The sequence below is a fragment of the Limanda limanda genome, chromosome 5, assembly GCF_963576545.1.
Source record: "Limanda limanda chromosome 5, fLimLim1.1, whole genome shotgun sequence".
NCBI classification, from domain to species: domain Eukaryota; kingdom Metazoa; phylum Chordata; class Actinopteri; order Pleuronectiformes; family Pleuronectidae; genus Limanda; species Limanda limanda.
The window spans coordinates 27,536,976-27,564,555 of record NC_083640.1 but is presented as its reverse complement, the minus strand read 5'-3'; the positions used below and the strand labels follow the sequence as shown (position 1 = coordinate 27,564,555).

Here is a 27,580-nt window from a genome sequence, read left to right as displayed (position 1 = left end):
TGAAGCCGAGCGTCATGGCAGCTGCTGGTGTCTTTAATATATTTAACATCGACTGACAGACTGCGATGTGCCAGTGTTGGCCCTTCTTCAAAAAACAGATCAAACCCTGTTAAGAAACACCAAGCACCATCTTTTACCACGGATCTTCCTCAGGTGTTCATCAATGAGGCTGGAAACAAGATGAGTTTCTCACATCAATGTGACTAAACCTTAAAAGGTATTTTTTTATGTGGTGTCTCATAGACACTTTGATTTCAAGGCGAGCATCTGTCCACACAAAAAATCTTAACTGTAATTTCTCATTGACAAACATATTCAGACCCATTATCCAATTCTCTGTAGAAGCCTCCTTGGCAGCTGATGCAGCTTCAGGTCTTCATGTGAGTCTTCACTAGCAGCTGAGCTGGATTATTTGTGCAGTTTCTTCTGTGCAGATCACTCACGCTGCAACACACCTGTAGAAACCACCTACACTGTGTTCACCCCTCCTTTTCACACGCACTGGATTTTTCCATCAAAGCTTGACAGCCACATATTGTAATAAAGAGTCGATAGGTCTAGCTTTTAATTGCACAATCCCGATTGCAACGATAGGTGAGACGCACACTACAGACACATAAATAACAGACAAACTGTGGCTCCATCCTACTACCACTGTTTGATATATACTGCAAGTATAGTGCACGTTTGTGGCTAAATGTTTCACATATGTTCCTGAAAATGTAACTCAAAACCCTCAGGGCCAACATCCGTTCCTCAGAGCATTAAAATGGTTTAACTTTGCTTTGCTTTGATCTGCAGAGTTCAATTCAGTTTGTCACAGGACTCCCGTCAAGATCGAGACACATCTCATGGATAATTACAACAAACAAGCAGGTACCTGACCACAATTTTAATACATTTGCAAAAACTTCTGAAAACATGTTTTCACTTTGACATGTGGATTATTGAGTGTACATGATATATATCTATTTTAATAATATCAGTGACACATTAACGACTGCAAAAGGTCTTACAATTCCTTAAGCCAAACTAGGCATACCATCCATACCATAGAATAACACTATGATCTTCGATTTAGGTAGATACTGTGACACAGCTTATGTTGTGTCTATACCTGTATTCCCTGAGTTCACTGTGGTCAAAGTGAACAGCATTGGCTCTAGGTCATACAGTGGGGAGGGTCTGGAGGAAATCTCATAAAAAAGAACAACAATGATTCTATTAGAAAACAGGGGACAGGAACTCTCTCATGAGTGTGGGCACTTCATGGAAACGTTACACAAGAAACAGGAAGTTTGACCAAGTGGATTTATTGGCTTGTTCTTTCAGGGAATTTTGTTCTACCTGATGAATTTAAATATTGCACATTACATTTGTTTTAGATATTGTTGTGTGGGTCAGAAAAGTGCATGTGCTCTGTAAAGTGTGTTTTTTAATAAAAGCTATTTTCAATGTTATCATTTTTAATATTGTTTATGTTGGTCACAACATCGAAATCCAACAGATTAATAACTGAACTGACTGCAGACATTACAGACAATGGCAGTTTATAATAATGTTTAGAAACAAATCCAACCATAGATTGTTCAGTTTTATTTCTTTAATACTATTGAACTGACCTTCACCACTGGGACCACACTTTTCATGACACTGAAAAGTGCCCCACTGGTATTGGCCTTATAGGACTTTTTATTTTAGTCCTTAGTCTCAGAAAGATGCTAATCCTACATGTCCCACAATGCATCTGAGTGGATTCTTTTCATTAGAGGCCACTCACATCGTATTAACTACCACAGGCCTATGTAATAATTGCATAGTTTGCAAGATGAGATTATTTAAGTAATGTTGTGTAAATATTTTATATTTATTTAGCTCCTCCAGAGTCACATTCAACATGATAAAACTGTTTACACTGGCTGAGCAGTGAGCACAGGTCCCCATGACAAGTTCACTAGTTTGAAGTGTGTCGTCGGTGGAGTTCCCCTTTAATCATTAAGAGCTTCAGTGAACCCATGACCCATAATTGTCATAAATTATTTAATCGAGCCTACTTAAAGAAAATTTAATTGTAACTTTGTCCAAAGACAAGCTCCAAACACAGGCTAGCACTGATAACTAACAGTGTCAGTTTGTTCAGCTTTTACAGACTTGACTAGAGAATTAACAACACTGACAAGTTTACCTTTCTGATCAGCCTATACTATTCACTGGACCTTCTTTAAAGGAGTGGTTGCCATCCTCAGGTTCCAGGACCCATCAAGAGGTCCAAAAATATATCAGAGTGGTCACCAGACGTTTCTGTCACTGAATCTGTGATCGAAAATCATTGCCTGGTGGACCTGCTCACAACCATAGCAGGTTATAAAGGTTTGATCTGGAGTCACAAGTACACATTATTTTAAGGTGTCATAAGCAAAATAAAGTGTTGGAACATCTGCTTGAAAATGATGTAACTCATATGTTAGTTGAAGTTCTAAAAACAGCTCCATCATGCTCATGCATATGTGCACTTACTGACAGTACATACTAAAGCTCAGCAGCTTTAATTAGCCTGTACTGTTGTGTTCAGCCATGTAAAGCTCTTCTCCATTCTCCATACTGTGTCCATTTGTCTGTTGTTTTTGTGCCTTCTGTTCAAGTCTATTCATTCCCTACACTGACTGAGTGGGAGTTTAAGCTCGGGGCCCGAGCTCCACATTGTTCAGAAAACTCCCACCCTGTGTCGTGCCGCATCGAGATACTTCTCAGCAGCACAAACAGCTTTCAGAGCAAATTGAACTTCATTTATTATTTTCATTATGAGGAAAATACTAATGTTTGGATGATAATGTTGTTATTCCTTGAGTGGGAGCCTGATGGGGTCCTGAGAGGATCCACTGGGTTCAGAAATAAAAATAATATACATATATGCCATCCAATAATAATTACTCTTGCCTGTGCAGTAATATGATAATGTCCTCCAACATGACAAATGAACATGAAATATCTCTGCATGTTTTTCTTAAATTAACATGAAGACAAGCATCTGCACATCCAATAAAAAGCTGTGTTTTGTATTGCCATTGATTGTGTTATCATGTGTTGTCGGAATAATCCTGAAAATTAGGTCACAATTGGGAAAATGTTTGTCAACGTCATATCAAGTCTGAGCGACAACTCAGAAAGTCGGCAACTTGTCAATCTCTCACAAGCATTTAACTTTTTTAGCCAATACAGACATTTCTTTGATTGGCAAGCATACTTTTTAAACTATTAACTTGTATATGTAACTTCTAATCCTTTTTTTTGCTCTTTGTTATCATGCAGATATTGAAATGAGGTGTTAATGTGTTGTTATGTTCAAACACATAAATACAACACATACAGGCCATGTTTGTATTCCACATTCTGACTTCAAAGAACATAGAACAAAGAATTCTAAAGAATGACCTCACAACTTGGGAAATGGGACCTTCAGAGGAGCATGTGAATGCACAGTGTGAACAGATCCATCACATTCTGCAGAGTTACAGCTCGGTAACTGAAAGCACATAAGCCAACACGGCTTCTCAATTTTATTTTCCTCTTTTCTGTTTGCAAACCCAAGATATCCTTCTCTAGGATATGATGAGTCATAGTGTGTCGAAATGATTTAGAATAATAGGCCAAATGTATTAGGGAAGGTTGAAATAAGTAAGTCAAAAGCTCCCATATATATTATCGCACAGACTTTGCCTGCCTGCTGCTCAGCTCCAACCCCCCACCCCCTCCAGTGGGTGGAGCTGCATCCACCTACGTGCTTGTGCTGGTGAGGCTGGTTCCTAAGACAACACGTCAAACAGGCACTCGTGTGGATCAGCAGCCTGGACTCACTGCACACCCAATGCACAGAGAGCTGCAGCACAGAGAGCTGTTCTATTTCCTGCACAGACACAGTACACGGATATATGATGCATCATACTTCTTCAGCAGTTTAAAACTCAGTCTATTCTTTCCTTCATCCACAACAGCACCTGGGACTTAATCTATGTAAGTACACTATTGTTTTTTTCTCTTTTTTAAACTGTCTGCTGCACATGTAAAGAACCATAAAGTCTGATGTATAGATAATTGTACACACACATATCATGGGAATTTGACTCATGTGAGGGCAACATCTCAACTCTGCTTTGAGATATGATTCCACAGAAGTGTTCTAAATTGACTACTGAAGACCCAAAACTCATCATTCATTTAAAGGAAATTGCTGCATCTCCAGGTACAAAAAGCCAGTATAGTCAGTATAATCTTTATATTGACAAAAGACTGTACATATGCAGTGGTTCCCAACCTGGGTGCTGCATTTTGTTGTATCCTCTGTTGAGTTAGTGTGTTTTATTCTCATGCAATGAAAAAATTTGAATGTTGACGAAAACAAACAAGCGATAACTCATCAACACTGTTCACAAGAAACACGGCACACTGGCCTATAAGTTCTCAAGTTGACTAAAACGGCAATATCTGTGGGATGTTCTGTAACTTCAGAAGGACTAATGCTCAGCCTGCTGGTGATACACTATATTCTGTGACCTAGTGTAGTTTAACCAATGCTAACATTAAGTTCTATTAAGTAAATACCAGGGGTTCATTTCATTCATATGTATTTTATAATAAAGTAGAAAGAAAATCTTATTCAATGTGTTGTTTTTACATAAGCTTCTACAGCTGTTGCAAAACATGAAGTAGGGCAGAGTTAATGAATTAATGAGTGGTGATAAAATATGTGATGAAAGCCCAGCACATTGTCAATGGTTTAGATATCATAGCCAATGCACCATACTTGTAACTGAAGTCAGGTGCTTAGTTTCTATATCACATTATGTTATTAATATCATTAGATGAAGCTACAGACTGTGTACGTTCAATCTATTTTAACACAAAAAAGCAATAATTTGTTTTGTTAATGTGCTGAGTAAAATAAAAAAACAGTGTTTTTCAGTAAAGTCTTGATCCAGACAAACAATTTAAAAGATTTAGATCTAAGGATTTGAAAGGATTGGGATTCGAACAGCACATTCACAATTGGAATCAGATTTGATAAAACTCCCCCTTCCCTGATTAAAGTAATAACAAAGAGGCAGAAAAATGAGATGAGATAGCATCTCACCAGACACCTGATAAACTTAGGATCAGTTAGTACTACCCCAGTCATTATCGATATCGTAAGTCCTGCCTTTTTTTGATTTTGATTGGTTAGTGAGAAAATGCGACAAGCATGTTCATGCACCGAAGATTTAAATGTTTTAAAACAGTTTCGTGCTGGGCAGGGATTGCACAGTGGCTTAATCAGAGTTTTCGCCTGAAAAAAGTTGCTTTCTCTGGTTAGAAATATTACTGAAGAGAGTGAAAGTGAGAGAAATCTGGATACTTCAACCCCTCTGGTCTATAAAGGGAAAAAAATTGAAGAAAAAATAACTCTGTCATGATGATTTAAGGTTGGGAACCACTGCCATGGGCCTAAAAACATATGAAGTGAAGTACCTGTAGAGTTGTGATACATATACTGTTTATATGTCATGAGAGCATACTTGTCTGCACTGTTTTTCTTAAAATATATCACCATAATCTAATTGTAGGAACCTTATATAGTTTAATACAACAGGTGGAAGCTTTCTCACAATGCATGTTGTTTCGCGAAAACATGCAAAAAAATAAACGTATTGGGGACTTGTTTTGAAACAAGCATTAAATGTTGTCTCATCATGTCTTACCAGTCTTCAGCTTTCAATGTTGCTTGCTTGACATTCCACTTGTGTTGTCCTGTGTCTGTGTTCTTGCTCATTTGTTGTTGCTTGTATGTGGTTCCTCCTCAGTTTCTGCACAGAGACCTCAGCGTTTGTTCCATCGTCCACAGGATGCACATGAATAGCTTATTAAATCAATGGAGTAAGTACTGAGCGATTCGAACGCCTTTTCAACTCTACCTTTACATTGCATTTCTGTCAACTGAGAAACTACAACACTTTCATTTTTCTTTACCTCTGTATGGTTGATCTGTCCCATCACAGTTTCATGTTGTGATGTTTTTATACAATCCCCTTGTTCAGAAAATCTGTTTTAGACTAGAGCTCAGCTTGGATATTCATGTAGGAAGTATTCAATGAATACGTCACCTTATAATGATCATAATATTAATAATACAATACAACAATAACTTGAGCATTTAAAATATGTTAAATTGTTATGATCAAAATCATTGTTTTGTTTTTATATTTTTCATTTCAATACATTTACTACACTTCTTTATGACTAGTTTATAATCAACCTCTATAAATTCATGAAAAGCCCAAGTCAAATAAAGTGTTCCCATAGTAACGTCAAGCAGCTGTAAATCATGAGGAAATATGTCGGTATAATTTCTTATTAGCTCCGTTGTTGGCTGTTATGAGCACTGGCTCAATGTGTGATTTACCACCTATTATTTACCAAGCTTCCCAAGCTACCGCCTGCTACCGCCTGGGAAGCTTGGTTACTCAGCTACAAGAATCATGTTTGCAGTGGCTGCGTAGGTTGCTGCAGGCCATGAGCCATCTGTGTGGTCTACCTCTATTCCTCACTGAGGACTACATTATACATAATGTTAATTTTGTTACCGTATGTATGTTTCAGTTTTACAGGTTGTACAATAATTTTAAGGCCTGTAGTCACAAGCTGAGAGGGAAAGGAGCGTGTGTTTGTGTATGTGTGTGCGTTCCCATAAACTATTGACAGGTTTACAGTGTCATATGAAGAGCTCTGCAAAATAACTAGTGTGAAAGAAGGAGAGGACAGGGCATTCAACTTCTGACCGATCAGTCAAACACAACTGGCTACGTTGTTCACTCAGACGTGACCTTGGGCAGAGATGGGTGATCATTCAAACTGGTTAGAGAATGAAAAGGCTGATGTCCGATTCAGCATCATCTTAAATTATGTTGCCATCTTTGGACCCAAGTACAGGTTAATTCATGTAAATAATCTTGATGATAAGATGCAAACTACTTGAAAGCCTATTCAAAGTGTGTAAGACTTCTCTTCATTCAGCATTCAGGGATCTCATGTTAAAAGCCAACTAAACACGTTGAGGCCCACAATTGTGCCGGACCCATAACCCTTTCATAATTTAAATTTTCATTTATTTAGATAATGTTTTCACAAGTCAGAAATCTAATTGTTTTAACCAGTTGAGTCAGATTTAAAAAGAAATTGATGTTTACAAAAGGGTCCACTGAAAATAATCTAACAAACCTTCTGAAGGCCACATTGGTCATTTTAATGAATGCAATCTTGCAGCTGGTACACATCAGCAACGGATCCAGCTTTTGTCAAACTGATTAAGTTTGCAGGATTGGTCCCCCTTAGAAGATCAGACCATTACCACTGATAGATCACATAAAAGGATTGAACCTTGCAAATTTACATCTGATAACCTCAGGGCTGGCCCAGTCATGTCCTTTTGTTTTCCTGCTGAATACAATGTTTTAATTCAGTTACATTTAGGTGTGGATTATTATGGCAGGTTACAAAATGAAACCACGTTTATAATACCCAGACTTATGTGTTATCACTGTTATATAATCCAATAATTTAAGATGTTAACAGCCATGAATATAACTTCAGGTTTTTAATTCAGATGATGTATCAAGATGTTTACTATCCCTCCCTGCAGCTCCCTGCATGTTAAACATTCAGTAAATACTTGGTCCCATGTACCAGTGGGATATATGGTTACAGTCAAGCAGTGACAGTGTTTCAAAACCTCAACATATACCTGAACTAATGTATTTGAATAGTTCAAGAGGGGAAGAAGTGATTCAGATTATTTTTCAGGTGAATATGGAATTAATCTAACTTAGATTTATTTTCATCTTGGTGATTTAATAGGTGTCTACATGCTATGGCTGTTTGAGCTTTAAATATTATATTGGCATACTTATACTTTATAGTTTTCAAAAGTTGATCAATTCAAATAAATCAAAGCTGTTTACCACAGATTTCAGCCATTGTCTACTTTTATTAGCTTTATGGAAGGCAATGCTAGTATGTCAGTCTGCATTTACACATTTAGATTAGACATTTACATTAGTTGGAGTGACATATCATTTATTACAGACATGTAATATGGCCCCTGATAACAAAGTGTGACAAAGTGTATTTAGTGTAGATATTTTATTTTGTCAGGTCCTTTGGTTCATGACCTTATATCTGCAAAGCTAATGACATTCCCTGTAATTCATTTGATAAAGCGAGTCGTCCACCTACTAAAAGGTTGGAGGTTTGAAGTGTCCTTGGGTAAGATACTGATACTAACCCAAATTGCCAACGACGGCTGTGCCCACAGTGTGTGAATGATGTGTGATAGAGAAAGGGCACTGTTTAAATTTGTGTGTGAATGGGTGGATGGCAAATCTGCACCGTGAAGAGGTCATCAAGACTAGAAAAGCACTGCATGAATAGGAATAGGAATCACCTGTACCTTGTCCTTGTAAGCCTAATTATCATATATTACCAAAACTAAGATGATGAATATTGCAAACATTATATCATCATATTATAACATCACTTGGCATGTTAGCATTATTAATGAACGTGTTGAAACAAACATTTTAGTGATGAAATGTTGGTGCACAGAGCCACTTACATGGCTGTAGGCTTATATAAAAGAACAGTTAATAGGCCATGACTGCTTCCAAGCACCATCCCCAAGGCCATAAAGGGGCTTATGTGCTTCAGCACACCACAGAGCCCTAAACATGATCATTTCCACAGAAATTCCACTTTTGTTTTGTTGCCAATTTTTCATCTACAAATGTCTTTTTTTTTTTATATAAATCTGAAACTTCAGGGAAAAGAAGTTGAAAAGATGCCCCCATTGGAATATTTATACTTTCCCTTCATCAAAACAGAAAAGTACATACTGACTTTTCTGTCCAGCCCCTTGGCACATCACTTTCAAGAGATCACTCTTCAGTCGGTGTCCTGTTTTGTCTTCTTCCTTGGAGTTTGGTGCTGGGACTGCAACAGTAACCACATTACCACTTCCCCATGGTATTAGATGGTGTACCGCAGGGCAGAGCACAGAACAGTCAAGACCATAATAACAGCTTTCTGTTGTATCAGAGAGTTTCCATCCTCATGATGCCTATGAATGGGTGTTATGTAATAAAAATTCCAAATAATGTTGATGATTTGCTCACTAAATAAACCTGTTTGGTTTGGTACTTGCAACACTTTCCAGTATAAAGTGAAAGAGAAAAACACAGTGGCTCATGAGGTGAGCACAGAAATACTGTCCAGGTAAGAAAAAACCTAACCTGTAACCTGAGCTTAAACCAGTAAATGAAGATAGTGAGTGAGGTCAGTGGAGTGTAAGAAACACAAGAAGAAATGTATAATGTATTATTTCCTGAGTGATAATGGATTGTTTGAAGTAAAGACCTCAAAGGGAGCAGGTGTCCTCAACATCTAAATCTCTGGTTGAATAACTTGTGTACATCAGCCAGTCACATATTATTATACAGTCATTTCATTAAGTGCTAGCTTTAAAATATTTGCAAGAGATTGATACCGTCTCTTCACATTAGCTCAATCCAAATGTGTTTGCGTAAAAATTAAGTGATTTGCATAAAAAATGTGTGTAAACATATGAAGACATTCCCTGTTAATTGTTGAACTGTGACTGCAGCATTTTTCAATGAGACTAACAGCAACAGACTCAGCTGCATGCTTACAGACTCAACAAATCTCTTTTGGCTCCTTGAGACATTGAAACTACACTAAAACTACAGAAACTGCTTTTGAACAACCAAAAGTCAAAATCCATATCTATGGCCATGTACACACCTGGTATTAACATGTGGCTTTTGTGATCTTAGATCGGATCTCACATCCCTGCTCTATACAAACAAACACGTACGTCAACTCTTTTCACGAAAACCAAGTTATGTTGTTTTTACCCAGTCTGAGTGTCACAAGTGTGTTAGATGTCTGTGTGTGTGTGTGTGTGTGTGTGTGTGTGTGTGTGTGTGTGTGTGTGTGTGTGTGTGTGTGTGTGTGTGTGTGTGTGTGTGTGTGTGTGTGTGTGAGACGGCATGTGCAAGCAAAAGCGGGTTAGAGACGAGTCAGGAGAGTCTGAATATTTCTCCTGCAGCTGCGCTGTTAATAATGATTTTACCAATTTAATGAAAGTATCGATCATTATGTGGGGATCATTATGTGGGCATATGGCGTCATATGCAATTTTTGTGATTGTTTCAGCGAAAACCGTGCAAAAAAAACGTTTATTCCTGACTTGAACATATTCTTCACCTAGGTTTGATAATATTTAAATAATTGTGTTCTGGTCTGCTTATATGATGTTATTTCTTCCTCAGATCCACTTTCATTTCCCACTCAGAAGCTCCCTGTAAAAGTTCTTGGCAGTTGTTGTTCCCCTGGAGGCCGTATCTCCTTCTCGATCCACTTTGAATCTACAAATCTCACTAACTAACAAGTTATATATTTTTCTAGCTAATGCAGAGTTTATTTTAAGCTAAGTTAAGCTAACAGGATAACAGTTTCATATTGACCAAGACCTTACAAATATGGGTTGGTATCAATCCTTTTAACTCAAGTCACCAATTTACTTACGTTGCTGTCTCGGTAATTAACACCTTGTTTCTCTGGGATGCAATTTAGCACATGACCAGTGGGGGTAGAATCAGAACGTAAGGAAGTTTTGGATCACCACAACGAGGCGAAGGTTTTATAGAGAAACTCATAGAATGTAACATAACCTCTCTGATGCTGCAGCTGTTTTTCTTGCACTAAACTCAACATCAGAAAATATGTCCTACTGCAGCATTGCACTGGTTTCTCTGTATGTTGTTGAGAAGTGACAGTTTAGATTGATGGCTTACGGTGAAGGACAATTCTGCTCCCCAGTGGATTTTACTCCTCTAGATACACCAAAAGTACATCTTAATTAATCCATTCCATAGCTCAGCTACACATATCCTCCACATATAGCATTATTTCAGTCTTATGTATACACAGATTTCTGAGGCCACAAACACTGACTAAATCATAGAGTACAGGGAGAATTGAAACATGTTTGTGTTTGTTTTTAAGCCATTGGCTATTTTTGTTTAATCTACCTAAACACTGAAGCCTTTCCAATGTAGGACTGTTACAGTGCACCCTAACAGCAGCCTTTCTGGAAGCATACACTTAAACCACATATAGTAGGACTGAATGCATAACCTGTGGCAGTGTCATGCTTCATTCATTATCTGAAAATCACGTTTTGCTTCCTTACCTCTAAAGACGACAGAACATTATGACTGGTGCTGTGTGGAAGTACAGGAACAATGAGTTATCAAACAGCTTTTGTCATTACTGTCCATTGCATAATGTTAAGTAAACAAATTCAATATTGGGTTCGTTGGAAATGGATTAAAATCTATCGATCTCCAATGAATCCCCTCACACAATCTGCGGGACAATGCCTCAGGCTCACAGCGCAGACCAGGAGGATCACTATTAATAAAGCTGTCACCAGAATTACTGATGCTGTAGGATTTTTGGATGGCAGCAGCTTTAGGATGTGGTTTACCGAATGGCTTCACCAAAGTTTTTTGTTGTCATGATGTGGTAATGCGTCATTGATAACACATCCAAACTGACGTCAGTGCACTTCAGACAAACACAATGATGATAGGTCAGCGGCTGCCAGCTTATGAAATGGTTATTGAGCACCACTGCTGAGCACCGGACGCCACTGAAGCTGTTTAATCAATCAGTCAAATTTTATTTGTACAGTAAATATTTACAAATCACAATTTGTCTCTAATGGCTTGATATATCAGAGTACCTATATAGGTGCAACATCCTCTAAAAAGAGATGAAGGGAGCAGTAATGAAATAGTAATTGAAATTGAGAAGTTATTGTCAGCAATGTTAGAGTATGTGGGTATATTGTATATCAAGCAGTCTTCTTGTAATCATAGTCTATGATCAGCTTCCACCATGATCAAAATCCACCACCACTATCCACCATTAGCTGCCACCACGGACCACCATTATGATCTATGATCAACGATCAGTATACAATCCACCATCATGAAGTTGACTGTTACACATTATGTGAGCTTTAAGCTTTAACAATGATGCTGGTTCCTATAAACAGTGCTGTACTTGAAATTAAACAAATTTACTAACTGACCAGATTTGAAATATGAAAAGATTACCCCAACTTAATCTTAACATTGTCATGCATTAACATGAATTTTGTAACATATTCAATAAGAAGCATGTGAACATATTAAGACAAACAGAAATATAAAGCTCCTTGTTTTTGGATTTAATGTCCCACAGCTTTGTTAACATAGTGGAGCATTTAGCAGAGTTGGAGGAGACCAAAATAGAGCCAAAAGGAGAGTAAAGATTGGATTTCCTACACTCAGAGTGGCAGAAAGATGACTTAAATGATAATTATGGAAGTTTGATTTATGTTTTCTCACTTGTTTTGTGGGATAAAATAAAATGCTGAAAAGCAAATGGTTTGTCTCTGGCTGTTGTGGTGAGACCCCGGTGGCATGGGACATTGCCACAATAATTTTATTCCATATTTGCTGGGAGTGTTTGTGCAGTTGTTTGCTACGATAGTGGATATACCTCTTTGAGGAGAATGATATGACAGTGAAATATACCTCTACCTCAGCCGCTGTACTGTTTTAAATATATGCACAATTCTTTTATATAAGTATATAAAATTATCTGCAGTTTAATGTTATAATAAGCAAGTCATTACCAATTTAATTGCATGAAGTTCTATGGTCATGGTTTCTCATGTTATGTTCACGTCATATGTTCTAATGTATATAGTATGTGCTTACAGTTCTATATGATATGCAGATATGTTCAAATGAAAACAGTTATTTAAGTAATTAATAATCGCCTGTATACATCCCAAGAGCTGCATTTCTTGATCTTCCCCTCATTAGAGTGAGTGTTATAACTCTGAATTAAATGGGACATACACCAACCACTCTACTTTTCCTTCAACAGCTTACATTCCTCAGTAGTGACATAGGCCACCATTGCACCATTCACCACAGACTGTGGTTAACAACACCAGTGGGCAGCCACAGCTATGTGTGATGTAGCTCTGACCATCCCTCATTGATCTGTCATCTAAAATGAAACGCTGATACCCCCCTAGCTGCCACCTCTGCCTTAAAAAAAACTGCAGAGGAAGGCAGAGTTCTGAGGCAAGCATCAAGTCCCTTAGGAAAATCCATGAAGCAGATTACAGCTGCTGTGGTATGGCTACAGCCAAAAATGTTGTGACCAGAGGGCTGTTAAGGCACACCAATGTTCTGCTATGCTGCAATTCTCTTAATACTTTATGCCCAAAGTCACTGAGGCTTTCAATATTCTGTTGTCAAACTAAACTCTGACTAGAATATCGATTTAAGACTTGATTTTGATTCTTTTCCACTTTCTTGATTGAGTTGCAACTGGAAAATATCTTTCTGTATGTGTGTGTGTGTGTCGACATTTTAATGGGTCTCGCGCAGTGAGACCCTCCTGTGATTCATCTGGTTCATTAACACTAATTATGTATAAAAGAAAACAGCAGATTGAGCCAACTCCTCTTTAACGTAGTGTGACTTATATCATTCTGGCTTCAAGTGTGAACTCATAAGTGAGTCACCCCCTTGATGTCACCTAATGACGTAAATCCCCCTTGTTTGGAAGCTGACAGGGTCCTCCATGCTCAGAAGGGTTTGGTCCTGAAGCGCATAAAAACACACACATACACAACATACCCTCTGCTCTGAGCTAACATCACATCCCTGTACAATCTTTGAAAATTCCTCAGAGAGAATCCTTGTGTTGACAGACGGAAATCCCACTTTGGCGCAAACTGATTTTTATTGTGAAACATTCTTTATCAGCTGAGGGGACGTCAGCAGGCAGCGGCGGGCCCTGATATTTCTATTGACTTTCTGTGTGGTCAGACGTAGGTCAAACTCACAGTGGGTTGTGATGAGTGACCTTCAACACAGACAGGCATATTTCCTGCATGTTGCTTGTGCAGCTTTCCAACTTTCACACTCTCTGAAAATAAAAATAAAAGAGTCAGTGCTGGTAAAGAATCAGATCTTGGAAGAAACTAACAACACAAGAGCCAAGAAAAACAGACCATTGGGAAATGGAGAGTGAGACACACTGCAGAGTGCGTCTATATTCAGCAGTAACAGTGACATTATTGCCTTCCTTTGAAAATCATGAGATGCAAGATGCAGAATTCTGTATTTGCACTAGAAGCTGGAAAATGATTCACACTTTGACTTGTTTAAAAAAATATTATATTAATATGATTTTTTGTGTGTTTTAGCTCATTGCTTTGGTTATATGGCCTTCAGCTTTACTGTTTTGGTTCAGTCTCTCAGCTCTAAGTATTATTGTTTCAAGACACAACAAGCAACCATTTTCTAGTTAATATATCCGGTCGGTAAAGGAGAGGGAATATTAACCAGCTTACAAGCATACATCACATGCCTGAGCCTTGCCAGATGAACTATATGTATGAACGCCAGAACCAGTCAGAACCACCTCCCTCTTACAAAGTACATCTAATGTCTGATTGAGCCGATGTGTGAATAGAGCAGGTCATTGTTCAGAAAATTTACTGCAAGTGAGTGGACGTCCTGCACAAAAGTACTCTGGTGTGAACATGTTTGACAGGGAAAACCTCCGGGTATGTGCGAAAGATGTGTGAAAGAGAAACTCTCCCTGATTATGATCTGAATCTCAGACATTGTCCAGACATCACATTTGTCAAGCCATGGACAATACTTAATTTTAGATGTAAAAAATAAGTGTCACTTGTCACCACAAAATAATTTACGAGTTAATTGCAGTTTTGATAGCGTTGACCATGGGTATTGAATAAGGAGGTGATGGCAGAAACAGCCTGAAACCATTAATCTATTATTTTCCCTCCTTCTACTTTCTGGGTGCTCAGTCGCATGGCAAAGGATGCCGTGATGTGTGTAGCCTATAAACTATAAAATGTGGTGTTGCTGCAAGGTTTAACAGCATAAGGTTGTGTTGCTGCTGTGCACTAGCATGAACAGATCAGCCCACAACAAAGAGGAAGTCTGACGTATACTCTCCTCCAGAAAAACAACATGATATAGTCTAGTAAGAACAGGGTAAACAGGAAGAGAACAATAAGACCCTGTTCAAACAAGTGCATCAATCATATCTGAAATATCACAAGCCTGTCCAGTGGCTTCTAAGCTTTGCTTTTTAACAAAGCATTTGTCCCATACATAACAGAAACTCTGGTGCAGTGCATTATGTCATTCAGTTAAATGCAGCTTGTCACAGTATTGTTTAATTTATATTATTGTGTGATGTATCGCTATAAAAAGGCAGGCAATGTAAACGTTTGGAGTCGTAACAATTATTTTTTAGATCCCAAAGGGAGGTTTAAAGAAAAAATTTGTGAACCACAGTCATTCTTTCTCCAGTGCAGAGAGAAAAGAAGTAGTGAGAGATTCAGACGGGAGAATTAGACAGAGAGTGAGTGACAGCTGGATGTTAGGGCTGCACTGTAAGCATTCCTCTCTGACAGAGTGTCAGAGCTGAAAGTGCCGTGATTGTTTAGTCCGGGGCCGAATGAACAAAAGCAGCCTGAATAGCCGGGGTTGATTCTCTCAGCTTGATTGACGAAACCGTGCCAATTGTGTTGCGTGTCAGCGTGTGCTTTCCACCAACGTCATTGTAAAGGCAAGAGAGGCTGTTGTCATGGAAAACATAAACTTTGACCTTTGGTGTTGTTACACCAGCACTCTGTGGTGGAAACTAGGTCAGGAGTACCTGCTCTATGAAGAACAAGGTTCAAGATTGACTGTGGGAACTGAAGCTACCCTCAAACAATTAAATAATATCAGTTGGATCAGCAACTTTGTTCACATCTGCCAATTTAAATTGATGATGCCGAGCCAGACTATTGTACCTCTGCCAAAGAGGTTACGTTTTCATCTGTGTTTTTTTGGATTACCTCGAAACTGGTTGGAAGGATGCAGTATGGGTCTGCGAAGAACCCATACTGCCGATCCATGAATTTATTTTTTACTGTCTTGAACATTGCGAGATAGGCATATAACAGTTAAAGAATATATGTACTTGGTTTGTTGCCCAGTTAAATAAATACTCTTACTACCATCTCTGCATTAACTATGGAGCTATAACCTTAGTTTAGGACAAAATCTAGAAGCAGAGGGAAACCAAGAATATTCCTCTGAAGTTTTGTCACCACCGTGAAGTTGTTTAATAACCAGTTCAGATTCCAGGTAGTTTCTGGCCTGGCCATGACATTTTTCCATCAAAAAGTTCCCTGTTGATGAATGATAAATGGTCTATATTTATATAGGACTTTTCTAGTCTTTATGACCACTCAAAGAGCTTTAAAGTTCATATTTGCCATCCACCCTTTCACACACATTCATAAAGTGCATTTATGTGCAGCACTTTCTCCATCGTGCATCACTCACAGTGCTGGCAGCCTGGCACATTTGTCAAAGGCAATTGGGGTTCAGAATAATAACCTTTAATTTACCTAATCCTGCTCATTTCGGCTAATTAGGTTCATACTTTCCCCGATGCGTGCATTGAACTTTCTGTGCCACATGTTCTCCCCCCTCACTCCCCCGCTGACCATGTTAACAATAAACAACATCCCTAATCAGAAGTTATTAGGACACGTACAGGACTTGACACTTATTTAAACACAGTGATTTTAAGTCATCGCCCAGTCCAAGTTCAGTATCTTGCCTAAGGACACACACAGAATCAGAACCACAAACCTTCTGGTCAGTGGACGACCTGTTCTACCACCTGAGCCCACAAATTGTCAGTTTAATAATTTGGACAATGAGGATACAGTTTGTTAAATGGTCAAATTAAAGGTTGCTGGTAGGTGTGTATTGGGCAAGAGAGTAAGTCTGACAAGTGTATTTCCAATGACAAACTATCCCAACAGTTCTGTAACAATATCAAATTAGACCAACATACATTGCATATAACTTAACTGCTTCATAATAATTTCCCAGCACTCTTATTCCAACTTAATAAGTATATTTTGGAAAGAAGCACTATCATTTAAAGCAGGCCAATATGACTCAGAGGAGAGCCAGCTCCCATTTCCTGCTTTGGCTGCTTTGGGTGTGTTCGCAAAAGTGAACACACCAAGGGGAAGGGTGGGACATGTCCAGTTCCACCACCACGAGTTTGACTCCGAGAAATTAAATGTTTTTGCTCCAAAGTAAAATGCACCATTAAGTATAAATATGAGTATGTTCTGGACATGATAGACACCAGCTTTTAAACCATACACAGCTAGTAAAATATTTACATGTACATACCATGTACAATAGGTAGTTTCACAATAATGTACATAATTTAGACAGCTATATTCTTATAGCTTGCACTCATCCAGGTCTTTATTAGATGCATCATACTGATACAAGGTCTTCTCTCCTTTGCAGATTTATCAGTTGCACATTCATGCTGCCAATCTGCTGTTCTACCACATCACAAAGGTTCTACTGGAATCACATCTGGTAATTGCGGAGGTCACTGAAAACAGGTTCATGAAACCAGTTTGAGACTTTTACTGGGCACATATAGCATTATCCTGCAGGAAGTAGCCATTAGAAGATGATAAACAGGGACCATGAAGAAAACAACATGGTCAGTAACAGTACTCTGATTGATTGTTATATTCAAACCATGGTATAGAAAACATTCCTCACACCATCACAAAAAGCAGTCTCCATGGATTCATGCTGTTTACTCCAGATTGTGACTCTAGCTCTGCAGCCTCAGCTGAGTTACTGCTGCCTTCCTGTTGATGACTATATTATTAGCTGGCATTATGTGCATGCAATAAAATATGCTGAATTATTAAATAATTATAATTATTATACATATAACTGATCCAGAGTCCTTATTGCTGTATATAAATCCACCTTCAATGCACATTGACCATCAAACTCATTAAAATAACAGTATGTTTTAATGACACCTTTTCAGAAATGAGATTAAACCTACATTATGTGTGTTGAGGAAAAACATCTCACTTGACTACTCTGGACATTGTGTGTCCAGTGTCCAGCCGTGTTATCCATCCGACCGGTCTCTATTTATACCCTCACTTCATTCTCTGTCTTTGTTTCAGTCTGTAAAGTGGAGGCCCTTAATCTCATCTGTGCAGCGAATAAGTGGCAGAGTGAAATTAGACCTTTTGTGAGCTTCTCTTTCATCCAGGGGTTGCTTTCATATAATTAGATGCATAAATTGGTCTATTGGTCTTTTTCTCATCCAGTCTTTTGTGTCGATCATTGTAGCAGCATTGCACAATGGAATTATTTTAGATATTGTTGGATTGATATAGATCAAGAAATGAATATTAATCATCTGTGTTCCAAACTGATGCCATGCAAATACTGTGATTTTTGCTTATGAGCTGCAGTAGCTTAAACTGCAAGTGGATAAAACTCAATCAGATTGATGAGTGAAACAGTAAGCCCTTCATTAAATTAATTTAGAAATATGTTTATATTTGGAGTATTGGTAGCCAAAGTCTGCGCGGTAGTGACCTCAGTTTGAAAAATACTGAAAAGGGTTTTTTGAGAAAAGTTTTTTTGACATGTTTTTTTTTCTTTTTAGATTGACTTTTTTAACCTGGTACATGTCCCTTTCAATAACATGAAGGAGGCAGGCTTCATGACCACCAGTTGGCGATTGCTTTGGGTTTACTTTTAGGGGGCATCCATTTTTATTTACAGTCTATGATCTCACTTCAGAAACACATTTGAGGGGTGTTTGAAGAAGCTAGTGACAGTAAAACACATAGACATGGCAGCTCTTATGATTGCAGCTTTTAGCATCAATTACCTTGTGAATGGGTTGGACTTTTGGCCTGTATCTTCAGTGTAGTTACTAAAGAAGAAACAGGTAGGACATAGTACACTGTAGTATGTCCTACCTGTTTCTTCTTAATTATAGGGACCATCAACTTACAGATAATTCAATTAAAGACACACAAACACACACAGAGATAGATAGATAGATCATTGTGTGTCCCTTCTTTTCCAGTGGACATCTCCAGGATGTGTGATGTGGATGTGTCCCCAGAGCCCACCAGTCCCACCCTGTACGGAGAGTCTTCAGACAAGTACTACAATGTGGACCGCTGGCAGAAGCTCCGCACCGCTGTCCGCAAACTGGAGTTCTGGGAAAACTTTACTGCCGAGCTAATCGGAAGTGGCTTTTTCTCCAAAGTCTACAAGGTATTCTTACTGTCCTCACCCCATTTCCCCCTGTTGCCTGCCTACGTGGGAGCTGCTATCAAAGCTTGCTTTGTTTCCGCAACTAATTGGGACATTCTTGCCATTCCGTGATTGGCCCACCAGCTTTGGAGACCATGGGGATGCAGTACCCAACTCATCACGAGCTGAGATCTTATATAACTTCCAATGTGATACCGCTACTGGAGCAGAGCTACAAGAAGAGCTGGTTTTCATATGTGTAGGATTGGTCCACGCTGAAATGAGCTAGAAAGAAGCCACAGGAGGGATAAATGATTGGGGAAATCAGCACTTTGATGTGACCATATTAAGTGAGATTGAGAAAGTTAGGTTTTTCTCTTGATGTTCAATTAAATAAATACATGAGCAGCAAATTACTTTACTTTAATTTATAAATTTAGTTAGTTTAATTTAGTTTAAAGTCTGCTGTCAGACTGTCTCCACTGTATATCTATTAGTCGCTGTTGCTACTTCTGCTTCCACCAATGTCCCTCAGGTGATGCACAGCACCAGTCGGAAGGTGATGGTGGTCAAGATCTACAAAAATGACGTGGACCAGGACAGCATCGTACGAGAGATCAGCCTTTTGCAGAAACTCTCCCACCCCAACATTGTCAGGTATCTGTCTGCTCGTGTCCCACATCTTACTAAAGCCTCAGAGGTTTGTCTGCTACAGCAGAAGAAATGCCTGTGGCTTTCCATCACAACACATTCCTCTCTGTTGGTACAGACTCAACACCCTCCCACACATCACACTCTCACTCTTGTTTTCCCTACGTCTCAATTTCACAGTCTGTAACGTGGGAACAGTATTTATATCGTCTATAGTTATAAAGCAATAGAACAGCAATACCATTGAAAGGCCTTCATACTTATGTACACCATGTCAAATAATTGAACTATTGTTCTTATCATATTTACTAAGCAACGTAGAAAATTGACATCAAAGCACGTCAAATTAGTAAAAAGTAAAGGCATCCTGCCATAATAGGAACTTAATGATAACATAAATATGCAATGATATGCAATATTATAAATTATTGTAGCATCATCAAAAAAAAAAAATTCTGCCTCATAGGGAATCACAATATTCTTATCACCTAATATAAAGTAGATGTATGGAACATATTTTCTAGCAGATACAACTTGATTGATGGAGGTAAAATATTCACCCTCTTTTTACTCTGTTATTGTCACCACTAACCCCTGATAAAAATATCTGGTCCTACAGTATATCTGCTCCTCTGTGTTCACTAGTTGTTAACTTTCCCTGATGATTGATGCTGAGTAGGCTGGCAGTGTAACGTGGGTTTATTAGGCAGTTTTCTTGTGAAGACTAGTGGATGAAAGCAGCGTGGGTGGGAGCAGTGGGAGTGAAGCAAAACTTAGTTTGTCTTAAAACTAAAATAATGAGCAGGAAAACACTCAAATAGCTTGTTAATAGAATATTCATTTAGGTCCATGTAACATAACTGACGCTTGGCCCTGCTGCAGCTACAGTCACAGTTAATGAAATGAGACCTTGGTGCTGTCGTCTACAGCAGTTACATAAGGCAGACATAATGTTTGCCTAAGCAATCTTATTATAGCCTTGTAGCAATGTCATGGCAGTAGGTTTATCAGAGTGTGGCATATTGTATCTGTTGAGGTTATACCGTGATTACCTGCCACACACCAAATCAAAACACACACTTTGTGTTAATGAAGTTTGTTGAAGCCAATGTTCTCAGGATGCAACCTGAGTGCTATTAAAAGGCAGTCCAGCGGTATAAATAATGTAAATACATTGGTTAAGAAACGTGTAAAACAGAAACGGGACAGGTTACTCAATGTTTTAATTATTGAATCTGACATTAAAGGTAAATATGTCACTTTCTTTCTTTGTTGAAAACAGTATGTGTAGCAGATTATATTTGGTTATCTTATTAATATTCAAGCATCTATCTGCAAATATTTTACTTTCTTAAAACTACTACAAACTAAGTCTGCTGAAGGCACCTTAAATCTGATGTTTCTTATTCCTCTGTGCCACAGAGCTCCATTGTTAAAACACTGCATTTCACATGATTTATTAGACTTGTGGTAGAGAGCCATTGACAGAGTTGGAAACTATGTACTGAGAGATGGACTCACACATTTTTTAGCACAAACACTTTTTCTAAAATGACCGCTCTCACGATAATAAACAATATGAAAATATACCATATACATAGGCAATTTAATTTACAAAAACATTCAAATAAATACAAAATATGTACTATAACTACAAATTGTGTTTGGAAACTAAATGTCAGTAATAAAGTTGATGTAGAATTAATGGAATGTATTTTCTATTATTGTAGATATCTGGGAATCTGTGTCAAAGATGACAAACTGTATCCTATCTTAGAGGTGAGTCATTGTTACTGTGAATGTTCCCAGGCTAGCTCTGTGGAAATAAAAGCACAACGGATTGCATTTGCGTGAGCTGATAGGGACAAAGTAATGTTGAGTGAGCTGAGTCAGGTGTGTGTTGTGTAACCCGGACCTGGGTCCAGCCGTATCAGCAGTTATATCAAACCCTACACCTTATCATAAAGCTGTGGATAGGTCATTACCTCAGAAATAAAGGCATATATGATAAGAACGTTCACATAGTCTGATATTTTTACACTGTCCTGCTGACGCAACTTTATTGATATACAGACGGGTGACAGAGTATAGGAAAAAACAACATAAGGCGTGTTAGTGAGGTATTGGATGTCCAGGTGCTGCCAGAGCAGTAAATGTGCCTTTGCATTGATTCTACATTTGGTGATTCAATGCTAGAGATGTAGAGCTCTGTTGAACACGTCAGAAACCCTCCTATACAAGAGCAAGCCCAAATCAAGACGTTGAGTAACCTTTTAAACCTGTTAAACCTGGTTGAGCCTGGTTAAGACTGTAAACTGTAAAGGTGGAGCCTCGGATGGAGGAGGCAGGGATCATTGAGGTGGACGTCATATTTAAAGGGACCGCCTTGAAGTGAGAGTGGCTGTGATGACTATGCAAAGCTTCATTTTTACACGATGTAAACATGGTTGTGTGTGTTGGCTGTGTCAGTACGTCAACGGTGGCTGTCTGGAGGAGCTTCTGGCCAGGAAAGATGTGCCCCTGTGCTGGAGAGAGAAGGTGGACCTTGCCTGTGACATAAGCAGAGGAATGATCTACCTTCACTACAAGAACATTTACCACAGAGACCTCAACTCAAAGGTAAGACCCCCCCCAAGTCTCTGTCTCACTACAGCCTGTGTCAGTCCAGTGTGCCTCCTCCACACCCCCTACCCCAACAGGGCTCATTAACGTTTCATCTCATCTCTCATTATGTGCTATCACAACTACAACCCACAGAGACCTCACAGGGGGACACACTGTTGCTAATACTAACACAGCTCAACAACAACAATTTTGGACTTAAAAAACACTTCAGTACCTTGAAGTATAACACCAGAGCCTGTCTTAATAGGATATTTAATAACTTGCACTGATATGTGACCTGAAACATCCAACATGGATAAAGAAAATAAAGTGCTGGAGAGTCTGAAGAAAGAAAGAAAAACAACTGCAGAGATGAACTGTAATTTAATAAAAATAATTAATACTAAGAACGATGACAGTTTTCAGAATTGGCTTGAATCATTCACATTTCTGTCTTCAGATTTCAATGGAGTCACAGGTAAAGGTAGACACAGACCGCAGAAGGAAGAGGGTGGTCGAAATAAATAAATTAGCTGTAGCTTTGTTATTTTGATGATATTTTTCCTGACTTCAAATCCAGTGTCCTGACATGAATCTAAACAAAGCAGTATTTGTTTTCAAGTTCAGTTTAAAAAGTTTTTAAACATTTGTGAGCCTGACAGGTCCACAACCATTGTTGCCATCTTGTGCACCCCTTGACTTACATAAACTAGTAGAATAGAGGCTATAGTCTGCAGATGACATCATGATATGGCTCTGTTAGAGAAAATACAAAAGTATTACTTCGATGAAAACAGCTGCATTGATCATGGAAAGATGAACGCCTGTCCACATGATGGATTCAATTCAATTTAAAAAAGTGTAAAAAATATCCTTTCACATGGAAGCCTGTTGTCTGACCTTCTCATATAATGTCATTAAGGTCTTTTCACACTGGGGAGTTTTTTTTGTGGGATGAATTTGCATGTCAATATATTTTTTAATGTTTTTATCATGAGTAAATTGTGTCTGAAGAAGGATGTGAAACTGTCCCACCAACATCATTGGACTGGATCACATTTGCATGTTTGTTATTTGTCACACTCATGGTTAAATCTCTTTATAATGTAAACACCCACAACCAATAACTGAATCAAGATCCAAAAAGCAGGAATTTGTACTTTTGATTCTTTTGAACCCATTTCGGTTTTATCCCAGCCTAAAAAGTCTGAATAGAAAGCTCACTGGGATTAAGTCGCCCACTTTACCAATGGCTGGACATGTGAAGATTCTGGCTGTTTCAGGACGTCCAAAAAGCAAATAACATTCCAAAGCCCCCTCGACTAATGCAGTCATTGTGAATATGCCTCAGTAACTCTGCAAGTTAGCTTGAATTAGAGCTGAAGCTATGGAAATTTGAGGCCCCTTTTAATGAGTGCTTACAAGCTGTCTTTTTTTTCTCTTTGTAATCTACAAGAGCTTTCCAGTTTTGTTCCCGAGAACTTTGCTTTCCTTGGCACAGACATGAGGGGCCCTGGCTAAATTTAGAGGAGAAGTCTGGGACCAGAGTTTTTCCAAGGAGAGCCTCATAATGACAGGCTACTGGTTGGAAAGGGCTTCTGGTGCAATGAGAGCCACACGCTAAGAGATTTACTGTACCTTACACACGCGTTTGTACATCTATCTTAGTGAGGACACTCATTGGCAGATTGCATTTTCTAGTCTTTTACCCCAACCTTAACCCTCAAAACTAAATGCCTAACCCTTACCCAGACCCTAACCTAAACCTTATTCTAATCCTAAACCTAAAACAACCCATTAAAAGTTGGTCAGAATTCACTCTGCAGGTTGATGAAGCTGGCCCTTACAAAGATATTTGTATGAATGGATTTGTGTGAATAGGTGAATATAGAACTGTCCTGTAAAAAGCTCTATATGAATTATAAATACAGGCCATTTACACACACACAAAAACACATACACATACACACACATACACAGTTGTGTATCCATGACTTCAGAGACATTACATGCACTTACATTCCCTTTCTGGGGGGACATACTGTATATGTTATACACTCACACACTGCAGGCCACCCACTGTTGTTATGCAACATCTCTCCCACTGTCGGTGCCTCATCGCACCTCCATCTCTGCCTGGAAACTCAGTGATCCATGAAGAGATTAACATAATACAAAAATTAAATGAATTAAAAGTCAAATATCAGCCTGTTAGCAAGCCTCTGTGATGGAGGCTCCTTTGTGCCACACAGGCAGCCAAATGGACTCTCTTCACATGTGGTGTGGCTGAATTATTTAGTGTGCTAGAAAGGTGCTGATTGATTCTATTGAGCCTATTGATAAGTGGAGAGACTGAAGAGAGACTGTTTGTCTTGCAGCTGGATGCTCACTTTGTTCCAGGGAACACATGCACACTTAATGGAAGCACATTTAAAGATCAAAATTGTTTTAAGTTTTAATTAAGGACAAAATGGTAAAAGGAACTGTTGATGCTAACTGATTTGTTTTTCAGGCATCATCAGCCTTACACTGCCATCTGCTGACGAAATAATACATTGCGGTTTCATGAACCTGTGATGCATCTATCTCCTGTTTTTTATTCTGCAGAACTGTCTGATCCGGGTGTCATCTCGGGGACGGGAGGCCCTGGTGACGGACTTTGGCCTCGCCAGGGAGGTGGTGGATCTGCCAGTTAAAGATCCCGGCAGGAAGCTCTCATTGGTGGGCTCAGCCTTCTGGATGGCCCCTGAGATGCTCCGAGGGGAGCCATACGACCGCAAGGTAGAGGATAAACTACTATTACTGGTGTTTCAGCTGGATGCAGATTTACTATGTGGACATAATGTGCTGCAAGCATTGTAAACATTAATTCATACAACATGCATTTACTACTTTGCTCTTTAAGTGTGATGCAACCAACCTGGAATAAATGTACACAACATCTTGGGTCTGAAGTTAATAATGATTTTTACTGTTAACCTATCTACTGATTACTTCATTAATTAATTTATTATCCATTTGATAAGAAAACCCTGAAAAGGTCTCCTGTCTCAAAGCTTGTTTTTTCAAAACCCCAAATTATAAATTTACTGTCATGTGAGACAAAGACAAGCAGCACACTTACACGTAAGGAGTTGCACCTAAGTAATGTTTGTCATTTTTGTTCAAAAGTAAAATTGCTGACTAAATTGTAAAAGTCAAAATTAGTATATTTTTATTTCAGGTGGATGTTTTCTCCTTCGGCATCATGCTCTGTGAGATCCTGGCCAGGATTTCTGCTGACCCAGAGATTCTACCCAGGACACAGGTACAGCTCAATTTGAAAACCCCTCATCAGCTACTATTGTAGCAATTTGTGTTTACCTGTAATAACTCCCATGATCACAATTAGTTGAATACTCTTTAAAATTGTGTTAAGCTGTAGTTGTAGTAAGTTATGAATATTTCATCACACACCAAAGTTGTTGTTGATTGAGTAGCTGAACATTGATGAGACGATTAATTGTTCCAGTAACAGATAATATCTCGCCTCCTTTTTCCAATTCAGTTTTATCTGCTTTCTGCCCCTGACAAGCAGCCATTTGTTTGGCTATAATCTGTTTGTACTGGAGAGGTGAAAGTGGAGGCCACATGTTTACGTCATAGCAGAAACTCAATGAAGGTTATAACAGGGTGTGTGTGAAGCAGGTCAGCGAGGTGGTGGCCACGAACAGCTGAAATTTGAACCTATTTCCCCAAACTAATCATTTAAAATAGGAAACTCAATGATAAGGAAATAAAAACACTTATGGATTTTAAATGTAACAAGTCCTTAGCCTTTTTTAATCTCATGTATTGATCCAAAAACACCTTTGAGTCAGAGCTCACGGAGCAGCAGCATATGTTCATTGTTCCACTTACAGCACAGATGCCCAGTAAATGTGTGTTATATTGTGTCCACACTGCATTGTCTGATGATGTCTGTGTATTTCAGGACTATGGGCTGAATGTGAACACATTTAAGGAGATAGTGAGCGACTGTCCTCAGCGTCTCCTGGACCTGGCAGCCAGCTGCTGTATGGTAGGTGGATAAGATGGTCACAGCATTGATGAGGAGAATTGAGAAAAAATGTTAGAAATGAAGTAATCGTGTTTTAATATGCAGTTATATTTATATATAGTATTATTTGCATTCCATAAAATGTATTCTAAGTTATTGTTTGTGAATCATCAATAATAGTCTAAGTTTAAACCTGTACTGTATATCATCATGATCATTTTTACTAGTTCATTTGTGGCAAGAGGAGATATGTGAAAGTTAAGATGGTCGATGATGAACAACACTACATTGGGTACATGTTGTTTTGCTTTATAAAAACTGACAAATGTGTAGATTTTATACTTCAATTGTGTTCCCTAGTGGATACTTGGATTTAAGTATTTTTAATTTGTGGTATTCTTACTGGTCTTCTTCTTACCTTTTTTTGCTGGGGCATTGCCAAATATCATGGGATATTACTGCCATCTGTTGATCAGTTTAATAATGTGAAACCATAGTGTTAATTATGTACCTAGCATGAGCATCCTCAAACACTTGTCTTTGCTCCTGTCTCAGTTGGAGTCCTTCAGACGACCAGCCTTCACAGAGCTGCTGGATGAGCTGGGTGAAGTTGCTGAGACCCTCGAGCCACCGCCCAAATCTGACCTGAGCACGAGCTGAACGGTCAGGAAACCCCACCTATTCAGCATCAGGACCGGAGGGTCTGAGGTTAATCGCCACTGTCTTGAGAGGAAACTGGACTGAATCTGAGTAAAGACAACACCCAATCGGGTGTTCAGGCCTCTCTGGCTTAACTCTCTTCCACTGCACAACACATGGCCACAGTGGAACGTGACTTCACTGAGGTGGTGCATATATACAGATTTAGATGTGTTTTCAGTGGAAACTATCCTAACTTCTCATGGACACTATGCTTTACATATACAGTAAATAGCAGTAAGGCTTGTAGGAGTGAATT

At 38.7% G+C, this 27,580-nt stretch overlaps 1 protein-coding gene across 1 annotated transcript; it reads left to right on the top strand.

The window, feature by feature from the left end:
* The first annotated feature begins 19,169 nt into the window (after positions 1–19,169).
* Positions 19,170–27,282, top strand: zgc:162952 (PKc_LIMK_like_unk domain-containing protein). Its single transcript, XM_061071969.1, has 8 exons — positions 19,170–19,349; positions 19,864–19,985; positions 21,710–21,758; positions 22,449–22,598; positions 25,191–25,364; positions 25,807–25,890; positions 26,557–26,643; positions 27,178–27,282. Exons 1-8 carry the CDS (start codon positions 19,170–19,172, stop codon positions 27,280–27,282), a joined length of 951 nt encoding a protein of 316 aa, XP_060927952.1.
* Positions 27,283–27,580: the final 298 nt, after the last annotated feature.

Coding starts and splice junctions, on each gene's coding strand:
- zgc:162952 (XM_061071969.1), top strand. CDS start 19,170: ATGTGTGATGTGGATGTGTCCCCAGAGCCCACCAGTCCCACCCTGTAC. Junction 19,986..21,709: donor TCCCACCCCAACATTGTCAG/GTATCTGTCTGC, acceptor CTATTATTGTAG/ATATCTGGGAATCTGTGTCA. Junction 25,891..26,556: donor AGATTCTACCCAGGACACAG/GTACAGCTCAAT, acceptor TGTGTATTTCAG/GACTATGGGCTGAATGTGAA.